Here is a 25,636-nt window from a genome sequence, read left to right as displayed (position 1 = left end):
GGAGCCGGACATTAAAATTAATTTTGGATATGTCCGTAAGGTCTGTGGGACTGAGGGTGGCGTGAATGTCCGGTGATTAAAGGTGGGAGATCCAGATGCGTGGATGAAACAGAAGGGAGAGTGAGTTAAGGGAGTGAAGGCTTAGTCGGGGAAGGCATCTTGGAGAAGATTTAATGAAAGTAGAGCTTCGATGGTAGGGAGAGTGGGACCTTGGGTATGGAGACTAAATGTGAAACGATGACTTGAGAAGATCGGCGTCGGTCCGAAGATCAGAGATCTCTGTCGGGGGAACGGGCAGATCTGTGGGGAGGGCCTGTGTGGAAGAGAAGCCAAGCGAGGAGGTTGCAGGCCGATGGAGGGATTTCAGATTTGGTGAGGGGAGAGATTGGGCAGTGGCTAGAGATGATGGGATGGAGCGGGCGTCCAGCTTGGCGAGCGGGTATGGGAGGGTGGAGCAGGAGGTCAGCCGACTTGGAGAGTAATAGGAAGTGGACAGCGGAAGGGTTGCCAGGGACTTCCATGTGGATTTTGAAGCCTCCAGGGATCAGTGTGGGTATGGGTGTGAGAAAGGGATCAAAATTGTCCCTAAAGTTGGAGTTGAGGCCTGGGGAGACGTAGGCGAGCGGGATTAATGACTGGAATGGGTGGTGGCGGCGGATGGTGTGGGCTTCCAAGGAACGGAAGAGGGGGATGGAGGAGACGGAATGATGCTAAAGCAGCAGCGGGGAGCGAGAAGGAAACCGGCTTTTCCCCCTTCCCTAGTGAGTCTTGGGGAGCGGGAGATGATGCCCCACCCTTAGAGAGAGCAACCGGGGAGACGGTGTCTTCTGGGAAGAGCCAGGTTTCAGTATTGGCGAGGAGCGATGCTTGGGTCAGGAAGAGATCAAGGATGAGGGGAACCTTTCCCACGTCCCACTTGGCCGAGCTAACCGTAGCATGGATTCAGCCGCGCCCGGAGCTAAGTCGTACCCTGTGTTGCTGAGGCCGCCTAGGTTTTGATCTGTTATATTCACGGCATTGAGAAGTAGCATGGACTAGTGGATAGAGCACGGGGTTGGGAGTCCGAAGGACGTGGGTTCTAATCCCGGAACCTGTCTGCTGTGGGACCCTGGGCAAGTCACTTGACTGCTCTATTCCTTAGCCATCTCCCCTGTAAAACGGGGATTCAGACTGGAAGCTCCACGTGGGACGTGGACCGTGTCCAACTCAGTCGGCCGGAATCCGCCCCAGGGCTTAATACGGCGCCTGGCACATAGTAAGCGCCTGACAGATGCCACCGCCATTAAATGCCGTAAAAAAGGGGATAAGTCGAAAGCACTCACAGACTCGAGTGGCCCGTAAAAGAATGAAATTGGTTTCATGGGACATAATTGAGCTTTAAGTGTATTTTTGTCATTGGCTTTCTTCTAGCTCCTTGGAAGGTCGATAGATCTGAATCGTCTGATCACACAGCGTATTTCAGCAGCTGTATATAAGTCACTGGAACTGGCGATTGGCAGATTTGAAAGTGAGGATCTGACTTCTATAGTAGTAAGTACCATCACTCTACCCGTAACCATCACTCCGGTCCTTCTCTCGCCCCTTCTATAGTGTGTTTTATTATATAAGTATAACTGGCCGTAATTGAGAGAGCCATGTATTAAGCCTGTTCTCATCACCGCTTCATCCCCAGTCAGATATTTAATTTCATCTCCTTAAATTTTCTCCAAACCCTGAACGTCCCCGAAGACTTTGGTGGGAGGCAATGGTTGGCTTTTCTCATTTTACTTAGGATTAATCTTCCTTTGACGCCATGCCTATTTCACTGTCTCGTCTTACGGCGTCGAGTCGCCGTTTCATCGGCCACTTGAATTTTAGCTTCAGAGGGAGGTCAGCTAAATTTACAGTTGCATTTTCTCTAAGTTTCCTAATACAATTCGAAGGTGGATCGAGCATTTCCTCTTTTGTGGTAGCTTTCCTTCCCTCGCACCAAAAGAGAGCACGATTGGGATGGGGAGAAGAAAATTATTTCGATGTGGAAATGAAAAGAGTTCAGAGTGGCTTTCCCGTATTTAACGCATGAGACGTTTTCCTCTGGAAGAGGGGAAAGCCTAATCCCAGGTCATTCCCCATTTTGCGAGCAGCGACCTCTCCCAGTTCAGGCATCTCCTTGAGGATGTGCTGGGAGAGAACAGTTCCTTGCCAATCTTAGCTATTTCGACTTTCGATACTGGGATTAGAAGTAAAAGGTCTAAAAATATCTAGCAGCTAAGTTAAACATAGGCCAAGCTTCCTCATTACCGCGTGAAGAGAACGCTCTCCCCTCTGATCCCTCCGTGGAAAACGAGCCCTTCAAAACCAAAAACTCATCAAACGGTATCTAGTGCACCAAGGCACAATTAACCAAAGTAATATTATTATAATTCTCCTTTCCTCCAGCCTAAAAGGAAAGGTTGGATAATGTGATATCTGTGGCCATCCCGATTATCACCGATCGTACGGATTGCCCGTTTGAAGATTTAGGCATAGAATAGATTAAAGTGCCCTTTTTTATCTCTGACACACGTTGACAGACTAACAGAAGCTTCGGGCCAGCTGAGTCCTCCACAACTTCCAGGATTGTATTGCCGGGGCTCTTCCCCTTCCCGTGCTGCGTTCCCACTTCCCGTCTCCCCGCCGACTTCCGGCCCTTGCCCTCCAATATGAGAAATCCGCACGAATCCTTCCCTTTCCGTAGACATCCGGAAGTGAAAGACATCTATTCTCACGATGTAAACCCGGGGTTTTACCCTTGTAGTTCCCAAAAGAATGAGTTTGACGTTTCTGAGCAGGGGAATGGTGTGGGGAGGAGGAGGTCACAGGCCCTTGGGTTCAGAGCTTGTGAATTTCTGAATCGGTGAAGACAAAGTGAGCGAAATACCGTGTGGTCCTCCCTACGGCGCAGTCCCCCTCCGAGAGGAGCGGAGTTCAATAGAGGAGATCGAGGGACCGAGAAGTGGCTTGCCCAAGGTCACGCAGCAGGCAAAAAGTAGAGGCGGGATCAGAACCCAGGTCTTCTGACCCCCAGGCCCCGCTCTTTCCTTTAGGCCGTGCTGCTCTTTTCAGTTCCCCAGCAGTATGCCGAGATCGGTTTCCACGCGATTGCCGTCATTCGAAGAGGGAGGCAGTCCTCGCCAACTATTTTTCAATCTGAGGGGGAAATCAACATTTTTAAAGATAGTTTCCTCTACCTTCCTTCCCTCATCCTCAAAACAAGCTCAAGCCCGCCCCACAGGATGCCAGAATGTTTCTTTAGGATGAGGATAATACCCCATACGCCCTGTCTTTGGAAGGCATACCAAAGAGATGAAGCAGAAATAAGCAGGTCCTGAAGTTCTTAGGTTAGAAACGAAACAGTCCTGACATAGGGGATGAAGACCGGGGTCACGTGATTTAACGAGGGGAAAGCAAACACGTTTTAAGTGATCTTTTAGAAATCTTGAGCCAAACCACTCATTTGGACACCGACTCTGGTGCTCTCCTTACGCAGGCAACTCAAGACAGAGTCTCACTAATTGAGGTCAATAAATTGCCCAGATTCTACCCGCTAAACTCGTATTTATGTCGAAGATTCTACCAATATCTGCTAGGTTCTCTGCCCTCGGCCCCTCGTGGTCATTAAACGCGTCCATTCCCCTTTCCCCGACCCCTGCCTTAGGTGTCCTGATTTGCCCTCAGGGCATAAAAGGATCGTTTTTGCGTACGTCAACTCTCCCTAGCAGTCCGGCTTGATCCCGAGCCTGTCCGGCACATCCTCTGTTCGTCCCCTTTCGCGAGCGTTAACGGCTTTTGCGCGTCCCTGTGAATGTTGCAGGAGCTGGATGGACTCGTAGAAATCAACCGAATGACCCATAAGTTACTGAGCAAGTTCATGGCCCTGGACAGCTTTGATGCTATGTTCAGAGAGGCTAATCACAACGTGTCGGCACCGTACGGAAGAATCACCCTTCATGTCTTCTGGGAGCTCAACTACGATTTCCTGCCCAATTACTGTTACAATGGATCCACCAATAGGTCTGTATACGGCTGGTTCGTTCTTCCACCGACCTCCTCTTCGGAGGCACGATCGTTCCCATTCTCCGGGTGTTACGATTAAATAATTACGAGGATGGTACGTGAGTTGCTCGAGAGGGCACGAAAATGAATCGGCTCGGAGTGGAAGTACTTACCGTGTGCCAAGCACCGTTCTGAGCGCTGGAGTAGGTAGGCGTTAATTAGGTCGGACATATCATTTATTATATGATGATCAGCCGAGAAAAATTTTATTCTCTTTAAAAAATGGTGCGCTTCGCTGCTACTATGCTACTATAGGAGAAGCGGCGTGGCTCAGTGGAAAGAGCCCGGGCTTGGGAGTCAGAGGTCATGGGTTCGAATCCCCGGCTCTGCCGCTTGTCAGCTGGGAGACCGTGGGCAAGTCACTTAACTTCTCTGTGCCTCAGTTACCTCGTGCAAAATGGGGATTACGACTGTGAGCCTCACGTGGGACAACCTGATTGCCCTGGATCTACCCCAGCGCTTAGAACGGTGCTCGGCACATAGTAAGCGCTTAACAAATACCAACATTATTATTATTACTAGCAGATCTGAATATTTCTCCTCTGTGGCAAAATGATGCTCATTTCTTATATTTTTACTGTGTCCTGAAAAGCCCTCGTTTATCTCGCCTTACTATATTGCCCAGTTTAAACCATTCATTCATTCATTCATTCAATGGCATTTATTGAGCACGTGCTCTGTGCAGAGCACTGTGCTAAGCGCTTGGAACGGACAATTCGGCAACAGATAGAGACCATCCCTGCCCAGTGAAGGGCTCCCAGTCCAAATGGGGGAGACAGACAGCAAAGCAAAACAGAACAAAAGAAAAACAAGACAACTTCAACGTCACTTCATTCAGTTATATTTATTGAGCACTTACTGTGTGCGGAGCACTCTACTAACCCCTTGGAAGAGTAGAATATAGCAAACAGACACGTCCTCTGCCCACGATGAGCTTACGGTCCAGAAGGGGAGACAGATATTAATATAAATGAAGAAATTACAGATACGTACATAGGTCTGTGGGGCTGGGAAAGGGGTCGAATGAAAGGGAGCGAGGCAGGGTGACGCGGACGGGATTGGGATCTGAGGAAAGGAGGGTTTAGGGAAGGGCTCTTGGAGGAGAGGCGCCTTCGATAACACTTTGAAGCTGGGGCGAGTAGTCCTTGAGACAGAAAGGTTCTGGACTCACTCTCTGTTGGGACTTTGGAGTAAAGGGAATACGGCTCCCCGCAGACTCCTGACGGTGTCTTTACCAAGGTGAAATTAAGCTTTTCACTCATACTGAGCGGTAAGGTTGGTGGGAGTATAAGGAAATCTTTCACATAAGCGTAACCGTATATCCATTCCAGCCCTTGGCACGTGGTAAGTGTTTTGTAAAAATAATAATGTTGGTATTTGTTAAGCGCTTACTATGTGCGGAGCACTGTTCCAAGCGCTGGGGTGGATCCAGGGCAATCAGGTTGTCCCACGTGAGGCTCACAGTCGTAATCCCCATTTTACAGATGAGGTAACTGAGACGCAGAGAAGTTAAGTGACTCGCCCACAGTCTCCCAGCTGACAAGCGGCAGAGCCGGGGATTCGAACCCATGACCTCTGACTCCCCAGCCCGGGCTCTTTCCACTGAGCCACGCTGCTTCTCGTTTTTTGAAATGACATCATCATTATTTTTATTATTCCCACCCAGGGGTTCTAATATCTAGGCCAGACTTTATCGTAGGAAGGAAATCACGTGCATACTCTGAGGAGGGAGATTTTTAAAGTGAATTCATTCCAAATCTGCCAATCGAAATCTTCGTAAATTTAATTTGTGTGCGGCACTCAACAGCGCCGTACGGACCAGACGAGGGCCCGGCCAGGATCTGCAGGAGTACACTAATAATCATAATGATGGTGTTCGGCGCTTACTATGCGCAAAGTCCTGTTCTAAGTGCAGGGGTTGATACGGGGTAATCAGGTGGTCCCATGTGGGGTTAACAGTCTTCGCCCCATTTTACAGTTGAGGGAACTGAGGCACTGAGGGAAGTTAAGCGGCTCGCCCGGGGTGTGGGGTTCACAGTCTTCACCCCATTTTACAGTTGAGGAAACTGAGGCACAGAGAAGCTAAGCAGCTCGCCCAGGGTCACACGGCAGACGTGTGGCGGAGCCGGGATCAGAACCCAAGTCCCCCGACTCCCAAGCCCGGGCTCTTTCCACTGAGCCACGCTGCTTCTCTGACTGTTCTTCGGCTCCAGAGACCGTACCCACACCGTAAACCGCAGCCTCTCGAGGCATGAGGTTGACTTGCAGGGATCTGGGCAATCAAATGTGAATTGCTCTGTGCAGATCATCTAAATGCAAGCCCTACTGACGGTGACCTGTTTTCTTTCGGCGCGAGGAAGAAGTCGGAGATATCGTCGCCGCTATTTGGGCACACGCTCGTTAGCCCAGCAGCCTGTGCCGCCCACCCTGAGTGGGGAAGGGGATTAGAAAACGCGTAAAAATCACCCGCCTCAGGTCCCAAGATGGCAAGGATGGGACCGGCAGGGGGTTAACTTGCAGTGTAGCGCAGTGGTCCAGTAGTTGGGGAGGCCGAGCCCCGTACTTCGGTCCTCCCGCCCAACCGGAGCGGGGCAGGTTAGCGGTCGACGGGCCAGAAGTGGGGAATGGGGAGTTACCGGTGAGGCGGCGTGACGATTTTGTGGGTTGTGGGGCCTAAACCAGTCGCTGTCCCGGCCGAAGACCTTCCCACCCGCTGGCTGAGGGCACCCGGGGAGCGAGGCTCCAGCGCAGCTCAGAGCAGACCTGGGAGGGGATTTCTGGCGAAGGAGGCCCACGTTGTACGCTGCCGGGAATACTCAAGAGCCAAGAATATGGACCTTTTGGCCCAACCTACCTCCTTGGGGACTCACTGTCCACAGCCGATTGGGACCCGCCCAACTGGGAGACTTGTATGGGACTCCGTAAGAGTCCCCGTCGTCCGGCTGGCTTCTCGAGTTCAGCCCGCTGACCTCTGTCCATTTACCAAGGTGAACGCGGGTCTCCCAGGACCACATTCCAGATGTCTTGACATAAATTATTATTATGGCCCTCCCAGACTCAGTGGGAGGGAGAGCAGGTATTTAATCCTGGATTTATAGACGGGGAAACTGAAGCCCGGTTAAGCGACTTGCCCAAGGTCGCAGAATGGGGATTAGAACCCAGGTCCTCCGACTCGCAAGCTCACGCTCCTTCCCCAAGGCCGTGCTGTTTCCCCGCAATTCCGATGCCTACGTTACCATCTTGAGCTGAAAATCGAGTTGATTTTCCACCCTCCCTGTACAACTCTGCGACTGTGAACGATGACTAATTATAATAATGTTGGTATTTGTTAAGCGCTTACTTTGTGCAGAGCACTGTTCTAAGCGCTGGGGTAGACACAGGGGCATCAGGTCGTCCCACGTGGGGCTCACAGTCTTAATCCCCATTTTACAGATGAGGTAACTGAGGCACAGAGAAGTGAAGTGACTTGCCCACAGTCACACAGCTGACAAGCGGCAGAGCCGGGATTCGAACCCATGACCTCCGACTCCAAAGCCCGGGCTCTTGCCACTGAGCCATGCTGCTGTCCTTAATCGAGCACTTAGTTACAGTGCTCTGCACAAGTTCGCCCTCAATAAATACCACCGATTAATTATCCTTGGTTTATTTGCTGCCGCAGGGGAAAAAAAAACCAACTTGCCTCATTCAGGGCGTTTCGGCCTGTTTTAGAAACTGCAGTTCTGAAGTCTCAGAGTTTCGCTTAAGAGCATTCCCTGCCTCCACTTTATTCCTCCCCGGCAGTTATCCCTCTCCTTGGCTACCTATGCAGTAGCCAACGGCCACAGCAGGAGAAACTGAGGAAATAGGTGTTCCCCTCTTAGAGTGTTGAAGGCTACCGAAGGGCTCGTCACTGTGACCGGCGACCTTTGGTCTCAAATCGAGTGTAAAGGGCTTTATGGATCCCGGACTCCAATTTTGAGCGTGTCCCAGCTTCTAAGATATTTAACCTCTCTGGCCTCGGATTTTCCTGCTGTAAAATTGGACTGAGATGCCCCCCTCTCCCCCATCTTAATAAACCTTACGGACAGGGACTTTTATTGTTCTCGCCCAAGTGCGTAGTGCAGTCCTCTGCGCTCGGTAGATACAACCGATTGATCGGAAAGCTGGTTCTCTTACGCATTTGAAGTTGGTAACCTGGTATTATAACTTCCCGTCCCTCCCTCGCTTTGTACGAGACTCTGTGCGAATGGTGTGAGGCAAAAAAAGATGATTAATCGGTGGTGCTTGGAGAGTGGCTGATGTGGAGTGCGCTGGACTGGAGACGTCAAGAGATGAGGTCCCTGCCGTCAAAACTCGATCATTTAATCGGGGCGGGAGGAAACCCGTGATTTGCAAACAGTGGGAATAAAAGGACGAGTAAAGATGCAGCGGAAGTTAGCCAAGCTATGGAAGGTGAGTAGATGAACACATGGGTATGTAGAGAAGCAGCGTGGCTCAGTGGAAAGAGCCCGGGCTTGGGAATCGGAGGCCATGGGTTCGAATCCCAGGTCCGCCGCTTGGCAGCTGTGTGACCGTGGGCGAGTCACTTCACTTCTCTGTGCCTCAGTTCCCTCATCTGTCAAATGGGGATTAAGACGGTGAACCTCACGTGGGACAACCCGATTCCCCTGGATCTCCCCCAGCGCTTAGAACGGTGCTCGGCACGTAGTAAGCGCTTAAATACCAACGTTATTATTATTAGATCGGGCATGCGTAAGTGCTAAGAACAGCTGCATATACGTGAGTCCTAAATAGTAGATTGACTCCTGAGTCCATTCCGTTGCCTCTGTAGCCGAATCAAATATGAGCTGAATTTGACCAGTGGAGATCATTCATTTCATTCATTCATTCAATAGTATTTATCGAGCGCTTACTATGTGCAGAGCACTGTACTAAGCGCTTGGAATGTACGGATCGGTAACAGAGACAGTCCCTGCCCTTCGACGGGCTTCCGGTCTAATCGACAGTCTGATCGAATGTATTTCATTTGAGCACAGATAGAGACGCGTCGAAGAAGTGTGTGTAGTACAGATTTCGCAGAGCTGTCTTAGTGACGGATGTTTTTACTTCTAGATTTGTTCGGACGGTGCTGCCATTTTCTCAAGAGTTTCAGAGGGATAAACAGCCTAACGCTCAGCCGCAGTATCTCCACGGATCGAAGGTTGGTTTTCCGGAGATCGTTTTCAGAGTGTTTCCTGCCGACTCGGAAAGGGACGTTCCAAACGGTCATTGTCGTTCTCCTGGTTTGTGGCTGGTTTTAAATCCGGCCGTGGCCAGTTTTGAGGGGGATGGCTTTGAAATTTTGCGGGAGGTGCGATCACGTTTTCCCCTGTAGTCTCCGAACGAGGGCAGCGGCCACCTTAGCCTCGCCGAGAGGAACGTCAGCACTCAGGAACCCTTCCCGCCCCCACCAAGGTGCTGCTATGATATCGCTTTTCACAGCAGGAGAGGTCGGAGGAACCGTTAGGGACCGTTAGGGAAATAAGTGGCGTGGAATCGGCCCGTCCAGAGATGCCAAGACTTGGCAGGGTTCATTTCCTTCAATGAGATCTGCTTTGATCTCAAGCCTGTCGATCAGAGGGTCCGCCGGGCGCTGGCAGGTTGTTTTGAAGAGGGATGTTATTCATCAAATACCTCTTTTCCCTCGGTTTCCATTAGGCTCTGAACTTGGCTTATTCCAGCATATACAGCAACTACAGGAACTTCGTGGGCCCGCCTCACTTTAAAGTGATATGCAGGCTTCTGGGCTACCAGGGCATAGCTGTGGTGATGGAGGAATTACTCAAGGTGGTGAAAAGCCTGGTAAGTTTCCAGACCCCGGGGTCTCCACCCCATCTATTTTTCCAAGCTGCTGCCTCCGGCGCTCTTTCTTCATGGTGCCCACCTCCACTTTGGTGGAAAGAGATCAGGGTCACAAGTGAAGAGTCCCTTACTCCATCCTGTCGGAGCTGAAGGCCGAGAGCGAAGGTCAGCAGATTCTCCATCTGATGCTCTCACCAGTTCGGTGAAAAGAGAAAGCTCGCGCCTCTCCTTTTCTCTTCAAGGTTAGGATCGTCTCTCTTCCGGGAAATAGCGGGGCTTTGCCGGGTCTTGTAAATGATGGAACATTGTCAGATGGTCTAATCCCAGCTCCACCGCTTTCCTACGGGCTGACGTTGGGCAAGTTATTTAACTTCTTCGGGCCTCCGTTTCCTCGACTGCAAAAGGAGGACTAGCTACTTCCGTTCCCTTGGATTGTGAGGCCTGTGTGTCTGGTCTGATTGTATCGTATCTTCCCCAGCTCTCACGAAAGGATCGGGAATATTTTCAGCGCTTAACAGGTATCACAGGTTCAGTGTTACCCACCCCGAGTTGGTAAAGTGGCTCAGTGGAAAGAGCCTGGGCTTTGGAGTCATAGGTCATGGGTTCGACTCCCAGCTCTGCCGCTTGTCAGCTGTGTGACTGTGGGCGAGTCACTTCACTTCTCTGGGCCTCAGTTACCTCATCTGTAAAATGGGGATTAACTGTGAGCCTCACGTGGGACAACCTGATTACCCTGTATCTACCCCAGCTCTTAGAACAGTGCTCTGCACATAGTAAGAGCTTACCAAATAACAAATACATTATCAAAAGCTACTGATGAGATTGGTACTCCATATGATCCGCGGAGATTGTACGAAATTCTTTGATCGGTACATCTGGATTCCGGAAACTCCCCTGGAAATCTGACTGCCCCGACGAGTTCATTTAGGTTCTGAGACCGCTCCATGTCAGCGTGACTGGCTGTTTCAGAACTGCAGTGTATTCGGTCCGATCCATCCTTCGACCCCAGCGGGTTAACGCGGGGATGCTTAACGCCCAGTTGCGTTCATTCCACGTAGCCGTTAATGGCAAGCAAATAAAAGGCCTGGTTCCAGGTATTAAGATGTACTTCCTTTCCTTGGGGAAACTCTTCTAATTCGGCAGACTTCAAGTGTCATCCAAGGTTTTAGAGACAGCCATTCGAGAACCGGTCAATTCAGATGAATGCGTGTTCCGTAGGGGGGGACGTACAAATTATTGTAACTCGTTGGAATTAGGTGTTCCACGCTGACTGTAATAATGTCGATCTGCGGCACGAAGGAAGATTATAAGTCTGAGGAATCCCCAGGGAAATCTCAGCCAGCACCTGAGAAACCGTTGACAATCTGGCTTTCCCAGTGTGCGCAACCTAGAGATACATCATTCGCCGTGTCCTAAAGTGTCCTAGGATCCATAAGCCCCGTCCTTCCGTGTTTCATCCAGTCCATTGAAGAAGGTTGGACCTGACCAGAGAACAGCGAGAGGGAGGTAGCCTGGAAAAATGGAGCCATTCTCTGGGGCAAGGAAGCAGGACGGCGACCCAGACGTGCAGCAGTTTGGATAGTCCCAGCTGGGACCCCGGTCACGTGAAGCTCCTCCTAGATAAATTCCATTTCCCCTTCTTCCTGGTCGGGTGGCACGTTGGCCAGTCCATAGGGGGATTGCTTACGGTTGGAATCTCATCCCCTCCTCATTTGTGTTAATAATAATAATGTTGGTATTTGTTAAGCGCTTACTATGTGCCGAGCACTGTTCTAAGCGCTGAGGTAGATACAGGGTAATCAGGTTGTCCCACATGAGGCTCACAATCTTCACCCCCATTTTGCAGCTGAGGTAACTGAGGCACGGAGAAGTTAAGTGACTTGCCCAAAGTCACACGGCTGACAGGTGGCGGAGTCGGGATTAGAACCCATGATCTCTGACTCCTAAGCCCGTGCTCTTTCCACTGAGCCACCCTGTGTTAGAGATTCTTAAAGCCACAAAGAAGAAAGTGTAGAGGATCCAGGCACCGAACAGCCACAACTTGGGGTCGCGGCATTACGGAATTCCCTGTTCACTCCGGGTCATTATTCCGGGTCGTTTGTGAAGGGGCTTGGTCAAGGAAGGACATTCCTTTGATGGAATGATCCAATTCCCCGATGTTTAGAAAAAGGAGAATCCTGAGAATCCCACTCCCCCCGTAGATTTGGGTTTCTCTCTCCTGGCTGTGGAAGGAAAACCGTCAGCATCCTGCCCCGTTTGACGAGTGAATCAGACCTCCCTGTGATGGTTTGTGTTTCGACAGCTGCAAGGCACGATCCTGCAGTATGTGAAGACGCTGATGGAAGTGATGCCCAAGATCTGCCGTCTGCCCCGGCACGAGTACGGCTCTCCAGGTAGGGTTGCCGGGGGCCGGAGAGTCGGGGAGCCCGGAGGCCGTTGAAGCGAAGTTGGGCCTTGAGGACCCTTGGAAAGGAATCGCTTCATTCCTCGCTTCTCTGGCGGTGGGGAGAGAAGAGGGAAGATAGTTATTCGTAACTAGCTGGCTGCCGCCGGTAGGGAGAAGGGAGTCGGAGAGGCGCTCTGAGGGTGAGGTAGTTGTAGATTGTTCTCCCTTTCCCTCTCTGGTGAAAATGTCTGTCGGGGGGAAGGAGAGGAGGGGAGGTGAACGGAAAGGACCGCAGGAGCCGCCGACAGAAATCACAGACCTCTCAGACCCTCGATTTCCGCAGGGAGACCCCAGGCCAGAATCCCTCCGACCTGCCGTGGAAAGCGATATCATCGCAGCACCTTGGTGGGGGCGGGAAGGGTTCCCGAGTGCTGACGTTCCTCTCGGCGAGGCTAAGGTGGCCGCCGCCCTCGTTCGGAGAGGACGGAGCCCTTCCTGCTGTCTTCCAGATCACTGGACCCAGTCCGTGCTTCTCGTTCTAGTTCGTTCATTCGTTCGATAGTATTTATTGAGCGCTTACTATGTGCAGAGCACTGTACTAAGCGCTTGGAATGGACAAGTCGGCAGTTGCCCATCCATCCCTGCATCAAACGGAAGCCGTTCACCGTTTGCTTTCAGGCACTAGATTAGTTCTCTCAGGCCCCTCTCCCATCGCGACTCGGCCTTGCCTCGCTAATTTCTCATCTCCCCCCCCCCCCCCGATTTTCCTCCCTGCGTGTCACCTACGCCCTTTAGGCACGTAGGCCCCGATCCCATCACTTCGCTGCTCTCCCACCTCGCTACTCTCCGTGCTGCAGATATGTAGGTATCTGTATATGTCCGTCATTTATTTATCTACTCGCTGATCGATCGATATTAATGTCTGTCCCCCCATCTAGACTCTGAGCTCCTTGTGGGCAGGGATGTGTCTGTTGTGGGATTGCATTCTCCCAAGCGCCCAATAAATACGATCGGACGAAGCCCGCCTCCCACCTCGACGTCACCTGCTTACGTGTCTTCACATTCAGTAGCTTCTCCTACCTCGAGGGCAGGGTTCATGTCCGCTGGTTGTCGAACCCCCCCCCCCGAGCGTTCGGAACAGGGCTCTGCAAAGAGTAGGGGCTCGGTAAATCCCACTGACTGATTGAGGGAAACACGGCAACCCAGCGTGAGGGCCCTTCTGGCCCCGTGGGCAAGGGGAAGACGACCTCGGTGCAGGATCTCCTCCCGCCCCTGCCCGGTGTGCAGCTAATGACTACTCTGCCGGACCAGGGGCTGTTAATGCCCCCTGCCCGTTGTGCCGCTGACGATTGCCATCGCCTCTGTAGCCAGGGCTATTTGGCTGGCACCCCTCAGCCCTCCTGTCGATTGCACAGACATGACAAGCGGCCCGGAGACAGTGGGCCAGAGCAGGACCGGGTTGACCGGACTTTAGAGGATGAGAGGATCCCGCCGTTCCCCAAGTCGGAGTCACCTTTCGCTGGCGGAGCCCAAGCAGAAGAGCTCCCGTCTTGACTCCTCATCCCCTTGGCAGTTCAGAGGGGTCGGGAGGCCTCAGAGGGCGGCGGGGCTGAAGACGATGGCCTGGTTCTCCCGGTGCAACGGGAAACTGTGCTCAAGAGCCTCCTTTAGCGTCCAGAAGAGCCAGGTCGGGAGCCGTAGGACGCCCGTCCCCGGATTAGCTGGACCACGGTCCAGCCTAGCAGTGGCGTCGTTCGTGGTCTCGTGGCAGTCGACTTTTATATCTGAAGACCCTTAGGGTGACGCTGACACTCATTTATCCTCTTGTCCCCCTGCCTGCCCTAAGTAGGAGTGTATACCAGCTGGAAAGAACGATGCGTTTCATTTTCACCGCTCTCTGCAATTGCAGGAATTCTGGAGTTCTTCCACCATCAGTTGAAGGACATTGTTGAATATGCAGAACTGAAGACAGTATGTTTCCAGAATTTACGGGAGGTGGGAAACGCTGTTCTTTTCTGCCTCCTCATTGAACAGAGTTTGGTAAGTGTGCTGGCATGCTCCAGAAATTGACAGGAACAACATTTCTCAAGTAGATTTATTGCCTTTTAAAAAACAGATGTGAGGACAAGGGAGATTGTGTTTTCGATCAAGTGGGCTTTATTTCCCCTCCGGACACTAGGGATCCCTTGGGTCCTGCTATTCAACGTAAATTGGCCTTCTTTGTGTTTTAATGGTATGTTTTCAGGCAAGGTTGGCTACTGGGGAGGTAATAATAATAATTTGGTATTTGTTAAGCGTTTACTATGTGCCAAGCACTGTTCTAAGTGCTGGGTAGATACAAGGTGATCAGGTTATCCCACGTGGGGCTCACAGTCTTAATCCCCATTTTCCAGATGAGGTCACTGAGGCACAGAGAAATGAAGTGACTTGCCCAAAGTCACACAGCTGATAAGTGGCAGAGCTGGGATTAGAACCCACGACCACGATCTCTGACTCCCAAGCCCGGGCTCTTTCCACTGAGCCCCGCTGCTTCCCCTAATCCTAATCCTAGGTAATCCTATCGACCTAGTCATCTTATGCCGACTCCCATGTACACAGTCGACAGCGTCTAGTTCGTGTCTGTTATTCACAGACCCCTGTTACTGAGTGTTTGGGGACAAACAGTGGATTTAGAAGCCTCGATCCTTGCCCTCAGGAGCTCACAGTAGAGTACAGGAGATGACACTTAAATAAATTACATATAAAAAATGGGCTTTTAAATTGCTTTGGAGTTTGTAGTACTTTAGTGATGCAGAAGAACGAAAGTAGCAGTTGGGGGTATCAGGTTTGGACGTTAGAGACGGACGGCGAGGGCCTACCGGAGGTCTCTCGGCGACGCGATCTCGTGTAGGACTATATATGATCTCCAGTGCTGAGAAGGAATTACACTTTACTAGCGGTTCCCCTGCTGTCGTGTCATCCGAGGGTCTTCCAGTGGCTTTCACCCTGCAGAAACCCGGTCCTCCCGAGTTTCTAAAATCACATCTCCGCTTGCCCCCCAGCCTCCACGGTTCCAAAGAAATCCTTACCCACCCAGGCACTGTCAAACCCAAGTGAACAATTAACAACTAAATCCTACTCCTATTTAGGCTGTGAGGCCTATGAGGAACAGAGACTCTGTCCAATCTGATTATATCCTGTCGACCCCAGCTCTTAGCACAGTGCTTGGAACATAGTAAGTGCCTAACAAGTAGAATAATAATTATGAATATCCAGAGATTTGCCAGCACATAAACATACACACAGAGAAATCCTCATGCACACACACACACACAACAGAACTATGGACCTACAATCACAATAGATTTCTCCCCCTAACAAGGGAGATTCGTTATTGAATGTCCCAAAAGCACTCGGTTAAAAAAAAAAAAAATGAAAGCATTCTCTTACCACCATGACTGTACATTCCTCCCCAATTTTCTGTTTTCTAGTGGACTATATGTTTATTACTCACCATGGGAACAAGCCTTTCCCATTGTTTCGCCCCTTCCACCTTCCCCACTGTGATGTTTATTGTCATCCTAAGCTCAGTATATCCCAATCCCCTCATCTTTCCTCCAGAATCCTCTCCCTTCCCAGATTTTCCCATCACCGTTAACAGGAGAACCATCTTTTCCTTGTCCCTGTTCCACGGGGATTTCTGCGCCGTCCAGTAAGTGTGTGAACTCAGAGGAATACTTTACACTGTCACTGTACTGAACTGAATTTGCTCTATACTTGCTTTTCCAGGTGAAATAAAAGGGAAAGGTAGGTTTCAATTCTCAGAAGAAATAGGAGTTTGGTTATATTCTGCTTTGGTATATAAAAGATGCTTATCCTTTTGTGCTGGCATGAACAAACTTAATTCTACATTTTAAAGGCACGAAAGTCGAGGCACACCGGGGTCAAATCGGGTAAAATTGCGCCCAGGGGGGATTTGTTTCTACTGAACACATTTGTGCGTCAGGCCCTTCAGACAAAACTCAATCTACACCACCTTCCATATATGGAGAAATTACAGACGGAAAGGACATCGGGCAATTAACCTTCCTTTTTCTAAGAAAACTGGATTTTCTTTCTACAGATTCATTTTGGGCTGCTGTGTCTTACTGCACATCTCTCCTCTCCCCTACCCTTTACTCCTCCCCCAAATGCTATTTCAGCACTTCTGCGTCTCCTGAGCACTTGAGCACCCTCCCCATTGTAGATCTTTACATTATTTTGCTTATCCCTACCTGTAATTTATTTTAGAGTCTCCATTCCCCGCTAGATTGTAAGCGCCTTGAGGGAAAGGATCATATCTACTGACTCTCTTGTACTCGCTCAACCCCGTAGTATAGTGCTCGGTACAAAGTAGACACTCAATAAACGTTGTCGATTGATCGATTCTCAGAAGTTAACCTCCACGGTAAAACAAGGAAAATAGACTCTCACCAATAACAGTGACTTAAAATCCATTTACAATGGGGTCTACCCCTTGTTGGGAAGCGAGTCACGATAGCAGTGCCATTTTGCTGCTCCAGATCTTGGAAAGGTAGATGGCTCTTGTTCTATTGATATCAACAATAAATCCTCAAGTTATATATCGACCCTGAAGCCGATGGCCTAACCGGTATTGCTTTTCCCCGAAGGTTCAGTGCCCTGAGACGTAAATGCCGCAAATAGCCAGGTCCCTTTTCGGAAATGGATTTCGCTCCCAGCAGGCAGCGGGGTAATTCGGTAGGCGGTATAATTTGTACGCTCGGCCCTTTCAAGAGTCTTCTCTGTTTTGGTCCTAGTCTCTAGAAGAGGTGTGCGATCTGCTGCACGCGGCACCTTTCCAGAATATCTTACCCAGAGTTCATGTCAAAGGTGAGTAACGGGGAGGTTTCGGTTTCTCCGGGGAGCCTTTTCCCATCTGCTGTTTCCCATTTCTGACTATGTTTCTCCCAGAGAGGAGGATTGTTTTCAAGAAGGTGAATCAAGCAGCGGAGTGAGTCCTTAACCTGAAGGAAATAACAGTCGGGAAATCATGTCTTTGTATCGATCTCAGAAATGCCGTTCGGTTTCCATTTCTTCTCATAATTACAACAGAAAATCCAGAGAAGCCGACCAGCCTTTCCCTCATTTTATTTAAGAAAACTTTAAATCCGTAAGCCCACCAGTTCTCATTTCTTAGAAGGATAGGAAGCTCCCCGAATCAGCATGTCTATCTTTTTTCTCTATTGCAGAGGGCGAAAGACTGGATGCCAAAATGAAGAGACTGGAGTCTAAATATGCTCCCCTCCATCTTGTCCCTCTTATCGAGAGACTGGGAACACCACAGGTAATGTTATCCGACGGGGCCGACACCATCTCCTACGGGACAAACCTGGGGGGATCTTCCTGTCCCTTTCTGATTCTTTCTGACCTGAAAGTAAAAAAAAGAAATTATATGTCACTGAAATGTCAGGGGCAAGGAGGCTTCTGTGGAGTGAGAAATGTCCACTGAAGAAGGGGCTGGAGCCCAGAACCTCAATCAGGATAGAACGGGAGAGGCGGGGCTGGGGCGGCTGACTCCCAAAGAGCAGCGGAGGCCGGGGAGGGACCTCAGCCCGGCCCCATGTGTGTCTGTAGAGGGGGCGGGTTGAGGGGAATGACCTGCCACTTCCCCAGAAGCCCTGTTGCGGGAACTTTTCTCATACTGGAAAGTCACACTTCCAACACTTGGTAGCCATCTGTAGATCACGCTACTGGCCTTGCTATCCTCCCGGCAGAGCTTCTGGGAGTGGGGAGTTGTTCCTGAAGGGCAATCAGATTGCTCATTCAGCTGCCCACTACGTTAGCTATGTCTGAGCGTGACGGGCCAGTCCTCTCAAGCACTGAAACAAAGTAAAAGAAGCCGGAAGAGAAGCAAAGAATCTCAGTAAAAATGAAAAACTCATCCGAAGGAGTACAGAGAAACCCGCAGAGCAGCCGAACACTGGCTAAAAGGGAATTAAGCCCGTCTAAAAGGTATCGGAGGCCCGCTTGGCAAGGGATGGCCAAGCATCAGATAGACGAATAAATCAAAAGCAGAGAATTACTGGGTCCTCTTACTGGTTTTAGCGAAAAAACGTACATTTGGAAGAGCAAATGAAAAAGTGAGAGTTGAGCAGACCAGTTGATTGTTTTGTACATTGGAATACGATAAAGTGGTTCCCACACCTAATTTGGATTTAATAGCTGAGAGGTTAAATTACGCATCCACAAAAGCTATTATAAAACCAAATGATAATTAAATAAAGAAATTCCCAGCACTGGATGGCATCCACCTAAGACTTCTGGAAGAAAAATGGCTTGCAAGATTAGGTGGGACATCTAATGCACTGGAGAACTGGTGGATTGCCAATTTTATTTCCAACTTTGTGAAGGGTTTTAGAGGTGATCCCGGGAATTTTAAACCAACCAGCTTAACACGTAGCAGATTCATACAATTTGTACATTTGGGATGAGCACCTTGAAAGCAATCTTTTAGGGGAAAAGACCACCTGATTTCTGTAAAAGAAAATCACGCTTCACCCTATCTACTGGGATTCTTTGAAGGGGTCAGTGAAATGAGCTGTGGGGAGAGGGGAATCAATGGATGAAGTATTTACACTTTCAAAAGCCATTGACACAGTTCTAACAAAAAGCCTAATAAAACTGTGTAATTATGGGATGTGGAGGGAATGTTCGGTAATGGAGAGGGAAAAACGAAAAGAGATCGTCAGGCACGTTTCAGATGGAGAATTGAAAATAACGGGATCCGCTAAGGATCGGTGCTGGGACTGATTTTGTAAAGCAAATCGTATGGAGGGAGTGTTCGGTAATGGTGAGGAAAAAACGAAAAGAGATAATCAGGCACTTTTCAGATGGAGAATTGAAAATAGCGAGATCCGCTAAGGATCGGTGCTGGGACTGATTTTGTAAAGCAAATCCCACACCGTCTGGAACTGAAGGGACAAACCACTGAAGCCCGAAGGAGGTAGGTTTGAAATAAACAAAAGGAAACACGTTTTAACTTACTTGGGAGTAAATGTGGAATTGTCTCTGGTAGGACCTCGTGTCGCCGAAAATGCCAGAAGATTCCAGAGGGGTTTGGTTAGGTCCCTGGAAGAGTGTTCCTCCTGGGTTATTAAAGGGAAAGCTGGTGATATAGAGAGAATATTTAGGGACATTAGGCTTACTGGTGATCATGATAACTGGTGATCACCAGTTATCCTTGCTCCCCGGTGCCCCTTGTTAAAGACAGAATAGTCGAGTGTCCGTAACCTTCTTCTTGAGGCTAATTTAAGAAATCAAGAACTGGAAAAGCTGAATACGGTTTGTTGTGCCTGCCTCAGCCAGGCAGATGTCAAGTCAAGTCGATTTTCCCACTTTTTCCATGACTCTGAACTAGGCTGGGATTTCTCTGCACCCCCGGTGGACTCCTTTCCATGACCAGTCCAGTTCACGAGTCGCCGGCCAAGACGTACCTCTTCTCTGGTGTTTTGGGACACGGGTTCTATCCTTCTGACTTTGGGGGAGGGAAATCTAACTTGGGCACCGGTTTATTTATGGTGAGGAGCGGGCCGGGATTGCAAACTAAACAGCCGGCTGGGTTCTTACGTTGGTATTTCACTGCCTTCTGTTTCCCAGTCACCTCCCAGAGCCCCTCAGTCCTTCAGTCGAATGAACAAGGGAACTCCCTCCTCCCACCGACTCTGCCCTGGCCCTTACTCAGTCCCCAAGTGGAAAGAGAATGGGCCTGGGAATGTGCAGCCCTAGGTTCTTATCCCAGCTCTGCCATCTACCTGCTGCGTGAGCTTGGCCAAGTCATTTAACTTCTGCACCTCAGTTTTCCTCACATGGTGATTTGGTACCTGTTCTCTCTCCTATTCTGTGGACCCCGTGTAGGACCGGATTATCCTCTATCTACCCCAGCACCCAGTACAGTCCTTGGCGTATACTGAGCACTTAAATACCACAATTATAGCAAAAGTCTCTTGGGGGTGAGTAAAAAGTTGGAACTCTAGCCACTGCCGTGGTCATCCTAAAATGGTATTGTCTGTGGAATATCCGGAAAAAAACGTATTATCCATTGTGCTCAGAGCAAGAGCTGTGTCGGGACGGTAGCCGATGTAGAACTCGGGAATGCCGGACACCCCTTGGGCAACCTCCCCTCCCTTCCCCTCACACACAGGCCCAGGTCAGCCTCAGGGGCCACCTGAAAAGCGGACTCTCCCGTAGGTAGCGGGACTAATTTCCCTCCTAGGTACCGCTGAGTCCAAAATTCCAGTCGTCCCGCAAAGGACTTGGCATGATCGTTCAGAAGACAGAATAAAGTCCCTCTGGAAGCCCTTTTTTAATCAGATGAGGAGAAGAGAAAAATCTCTGTAGAAATCCCAAGCCCCGTGCTGCTCACCCCGTTAGGACTTCTCTAAGAAGTGATGGAGAAGCGTGAGCACCCCGTTAGGACCCCTCTAAGAAGTGATGGAGAAGCGTGAGAAACAGATGTCACTGAGTAGGGCGAGCAAGTGGAAGCTGCTTGCTAATCCCATTAGCAGGGAGGTGATTGAAATTCGCAGAAGGGCCCTAGAGCCAAAACCCCCTCCTTTTTCACAGCCAAGGAAGGGAAGATGTCTGAGGCGTCAGTTTTGGTAGAGCTTTCGAATCGGTGTGGTGCCGGGGCCGGGATAAAGGAGACTTTCCGTTCACCATCTTGAAATTAGGGACGGGGCTGAGGCCTGCTGAGTGTCTGCGGTGAGGGAAAGACGGTAGCCTTCATTTGAAAAGTTGTAGCCACATCTACCTCCGACTCACAGCACCTCTACGACCTGTTGAAGCCCGGCAGTTTGAGTGTTTATTTTTCTCATAATTGGAAATTGCTCTCCCATGCCAATGCTCAGTAACTTTCTCTTTTAAAAGTCCAGATTAGCTCAGAGCCCGGAGCGAACTCAGGTTACCCCCTATGAGACACCAGCCTTTTTGGTCGCCGGGCTTATTTCCTCTCATTGATTTCACTTGAGATTTTTCAGAATTCATCCAGAATGCCTTGTTCTCTTCCCCTTCACAGCAAATTGCAATAGCAAGAGAAGGGGACTTGCTGACCAAGGAGCGTCTCTGCTGTGGCTTGTCCATGTTCGAGGTGATCCTGACCCGCATCCGGACCTTCCTGGACGATCCCATCTGGCGGGGCCCGCTCCCCAGCAACGGCGTCATGCACGTGGACGACTGTGTGGAGTTCCACCGGCTCTGGAGCGCCATGCAGTTCGTATACTGCATTCCGGTGGGGACCCACGAGTTCACCGTGGAGTAAGTGCGACGTTCTGCCCTTGTCCCACTCCCTGAGAGTTTCGTTCCTGTTGCTGAGCTTCCCCTGAATTTGAAGCTCACGACCCTTCAGTATTTATGTCTGCTAGCTCTAACAGACTCACACGACTGGGTGCGTTGGTTTGAACTGACGGACACTTACTCTCCCCAGCTTCAAAGCCCGATTTCGATCCTCTCCAAGAGGCCTTCCCGGACTAAGCCCTCCCGTCCCCTTCTCCCGCTCCCTTCCGCATCGCCCTCCCTTTATTCAACCCTCCTCCCAGCCCCGCGGCATTTACGTACCTATCCGTAATGTATTTATATTTTGTCTGTAGGCCGTCTCCCCCTCCAGACTGTAAGCTCGTGGTGAGCCATGTCGTTTATTTTCGTGGACATGGAGTGTCCATAGTTGTATCCCAGATCAGTAGCTGTCTTCCCCTGAAACCCTCCCGTTGACCCAGTTGGGTGAAGCTCTCGACCCCTTCACTCAGCCAAGATTGCATTTCTAAGGTCACCCATGACCTCCTTGAAACTAACCCCAAAGGACTCCGTCGAGATCCTCCTCGATTTTCAGGGGCTTCTGACACTGTAAACCTTTCTCTTCAAAACACTGTCAGGCCTCGGGTATGATGCAGTGGTACTAACTTAGTTCTCCTCCTAACCCTCCGACCACTCCTTCTTGCTTTCCTTTTCTAGCCCCTCTTCCTCCCCTCACCCTCTCGCTGTGATCGTCCTGCAAAGCTCTCTTCTAGATCTCCCTGCCTTGAAACTCCCTCCTTCCCTAAATCCAACCGACCACAGCTCTCCCCATATTCGAAGCCCGGCTGAAATCCAGCCTCCTCCAGTCACTGCCCAGAATCCCGAGTCAGATAAATCCCTCAGCCATCCGTCTTGGACGCGTACGCGTTTATCCCCATCATCAGCACGTTGGTGTAATGTGTTTATCTGGTTGTATAGTGTTTATTTCGACTGCTCCGTTTCTGTGTGTTTTATCTTGGTCTCCTCCGTGGGATTGTGAGCTTCTCGCCGGCCGGGAAGACGTCACCTCCTTGTCTTGTACTTCCAAACCGCTCGGTTCTGTGCACTGTCCCCAGAGGATACTCAAAAATTACTCTCGTTACTCCTTCACTGTCACCCCGGTGACTTTTCTTCCTTCCTCCTCCGGCTCACAGGAACTCGGGGTAGGCCACAGCTCGCAGATTTGCGTCCCCCGACTTCTCTGAGGTGGCCATGAGCTCCCCGGGGTGGAGTAGAAGCCCGGAGAGGAGCCGGTCTGCTCTTGCGTCTTGCAATCCGTGGCCCTCAGATTTAGAAGTTGCGGCCTCTCCGTTCGTCGGTCCCCCGCGTCCTTCCTTTAGAAGATTCACTATCGCCTAACTCCCTTTTCCTAGGCAGTGTTTTGGAGATGGGCTGCACTGGGCCGGCTGTATGATCATCGTCCTCCTGGGACAGCAGCGCCGCTTCGATGTGTTGGATTTCTGCTACCATTTGCTTAAAGTCCAGAAGCACGACGGCAAAGATGAAGTTATCAAGAACGTGGTATGTCCAAGAACTTTTTAGCGTATTTATTTTGGGGTCTTTCCCTCAACCGCTCCGAAGGCTGAGATTTCAGCATCCTGAGATCTGTTCCTTGGGGTCACCCCAATCGGGCCTCCTTTAGTTTTCCATAATGAAGCTACATCTCTATACAGGGAAATAAAAACCGTTCAGGCGACGGGAGGGCCGTGCCGGCGGTCAGATGCAGATGCGTTGGGGTAAAGAACCTCACCCACCATTGAGAACTTGCGGGGGACAACATTTGGACCCCTTTTGGGCTATTCCTTTCCAGCGGGCTCTGAAATTTTAGGACGGGGCTTGCACATCCAAAGTGGGACTTTTTTAACCTTCATCCTCTCTCTTTTCGATATTCTCACAGCCTTTGAAGAAGATGGTGGAGAGGATCCGTAAGTTCCAGATCCTGAACGATGAAATCATCACGATCTTGGACAAGTATTTGAAATCGGGAGATGGGGAGAGCTCTTCCGTAGAGCACGTGCGCTGCTTTCAACCTCCCATCCACCAGTCTCTGGCCAGCAATTAAGTCTGTATACACTGACAGCTCCGAATACCGTTATACTCAGTAATTCAGCAAGCACGGTTTTTGGGGAGGGGGTTTGACCTCATGAATTAGTTAACTAGAATTTAAGGAATATTTTCCAGTACTTTTGGGGCCTGTTGAAAAGGCAGGGCGACGTCCTCTTCCACCGAAACGTGTAATTTTATATAATCCATACCTATTTTTCTAGACTAAATTTTTACACTTTTTTGCTATCGGCTGTTGGACCATTCAGCTTAGAACTCTTTCATCTGAGAGATCCGGCAGCTGGCTCTCCGGAGGTCAGTGAATGGCTGGAATACCCAGAGAATACAATACAAAGTAAAGGAAATATTAGGGTTAAAGTAGAAACCATTTATTATGCTACCTGATTGCGGACTATATGGAAACTATTAAGGGCTTGTGCGTAGCTTTGAGAGACTTTCTGCAGGTGTTTTGTGAATAATCTTCTTAACCCTTAATCATTATGGCTTTTTAAATGTCACTTTTTAATACAATAAAAGAGTGGCCTATTGATTCAGCTATATTAAAATGGAGTATGTGAGACAGGCGCGGAGGAAAGCCTGGATAATAAAGTTAATCAATCCAGATTTGATCTTTCAGAGTGTTCATTGAAAATGAAAAGGGTTTTCCACCTCCCTGGAGCCAGCGAGACGCTGTGGGTCAGGATTCTTCACCGCTGTAGACTGTGAGATCATAGCACATTAAAGGGAAATCATGTAGTATTAGATGCACAGCCCCGTCCTGGGTCCCTGGAAAAACACAACAGAGATAAAATACACATCGCCTGTCGCAGAGAATTTACAGTGGGAGGACAGGCGTATATTGTTTATGATCAGTAGGAGCAGGCAGAGAGATAGTGTTCGTAATCCCCAGGGAATAGAAAGAATCTGGGAGATTTGAAAAGAAACGGGGAGGAGACGGGGGGGAGGAAGGAAGGTAAAGAAGCGTAGCTTGAGAGGAGCGAAGAACGTGAGCCAAGAAGGAGTGATGGAAGAGAGCAGAGAGGTGAAAGGAGAGAGCTGGCGGAAAGACTCGAAGCCAGAAGTAACGAATTGACGTTCGATGCCGAGGGAGGAACGGGAGGTTTCGGAGCCGTGGAGTGTCGCGGGTCGAACGGCGATGAAAGTGGAAGAGGGTGGTGCCGACTGAAATTATATTTCAGAATAATAACGTTATTATCATTAAGATACCAGCATCGTTACTGGAAAGGGGGGAGGTTGGAAATAGAGAACAATGAAAAGTCTGATGTAATGGTGCAGTCAGAGCGTGGACCAGGGCGAAGGCATCTGGAATTACCGTTTGGAATCGCATCGGTAAGGATGCGATGCAGAATCAAATCGATCGATGGTATTTCTTGAACACCTACCGTGATCCGAACACTGTACTAAGCAACCGCGGGGCACAGGTGGGAGAATCCCTGGAGGGGCGAGATAGCTAAGGGGCACCTTGGTCGGAGTGGGCAGATCCCCGTTTGGAGGAGGAGCGTGGCCTAGTGGAGAGAGCACGGGCCACCCAAATAATAAGAATAATGTCGGTATTTGTTAAGCGCTTAACTATGTGCAGAGCACCGTTCCAAGCGCTGGGGTAGACACAGGGGAATCAGGTTGTCCCACATGGGGCTCATAGTCTTAATCCCCATTTTACAGATGAGGGAACTGAGGCACGGAGAAGTGAATGGACTTGCCCACAGTCACACAGCTGACAAGTGGCAGAGCGGGGATTCGAACCCATGACCTCTGACTCCAAAGCCCGTGCTCTTTCCACTGAGCCACGCCGCTTCTCCATCATAACGGTGGTGTTTCTTAAGCGCTTACTATGTGCCAAGCACTGTTCCGGTGGCTGGGGTGGGATACGAGGTGATCAGGTTGTCCCCCGCGGGGCTCGTGGTTCTAATCCCCGTTTTACAGAGGAGCGAACTGAGGCCCAGAGAAGTGAAGTGACTCGCCCAGAGTCACGCAGCTGATGGAGAC

The 25,636-nt window shown here is 50.1% G+C and overlaps 1 protein-coding gene across 3 annotated transcripts in view; it reads left to right on the top strand.

The window, feature by feature from the left end:
* Positions 1-24,253, top strand: part of CYFIP1 (cytoplasmic FMR1 interacting protein 1) — a 64,328-nt gene extending 40,075 nt beyond the window's left edge. For all 3 annotated transcript variants that reach the window (XM_029079718.2, XM_029079716.2, XM_029079717.2), the window contains exons 21-31: positions 1,411-1,530; positions 3,833-4,032; positions 9,166-9,253; positions 9,751-9,894; positions 12,197-12,287; positions 14,190-14,320; positions 17,077-17,149; positions 17,509-17,603; positions 21,333-21,571; positions 22,960-23,107; positions 23,484-24,253. In XM_029079718.2, coding sequence (XP_028935551.1) covers positions 1,411-1,530; positions 3,833-4,032; positions 9,166-9,253; positions 9,751-9,894; positions 12,197-12,287; positions 14,190-14,320; positions 17,077-17,149; positions 17,509-17,603; positions 21,333-21,571; positions 22,960-23,107; positions 23,484-23,648 — 1,494 coding nt within the window. In that variant the 3' untranslated portion in view covers positions 23,649-24,253. The remainder of the gene's footprint in view (positions 1-1,410; positions 1,531-3,832; positions 4,033-9,165; positions 9,254-9,750; positions 9,895-12,196; positions 12,288-14,189; positions 14,321-17,076; positions 17,150-17,508; positions 17,604-21,332; positions 21,572-22,959; positions 23,108-23,483) is intronic.
* The last annotated feature ends 1,383 nt before the right edge of the window (positions 24,254-25,636 follow it).

Source organism: Ornithorhynchus anatinus, chromosome 15 (genome assembly GCF_004115215.2).
Source record: "Ornithorhynchus anatinus isolate Pmale09 chromosome 15, mOrnAna1.pri.v4, whole genome shotgun sequence".
NCBI classification, from domain to species: Eukaryota; Metazoa; Chordata; class Mammalia; order Monotremata; family Ornithorhynchidae; genus Ornithorhynchus; species Ornithorhynchus anatinus.
The sequence above is the reverse complement of the archived record's forward strand: the minus strand, read 5'-3'. Positions and strand labels throughout refer to the sequence as shown.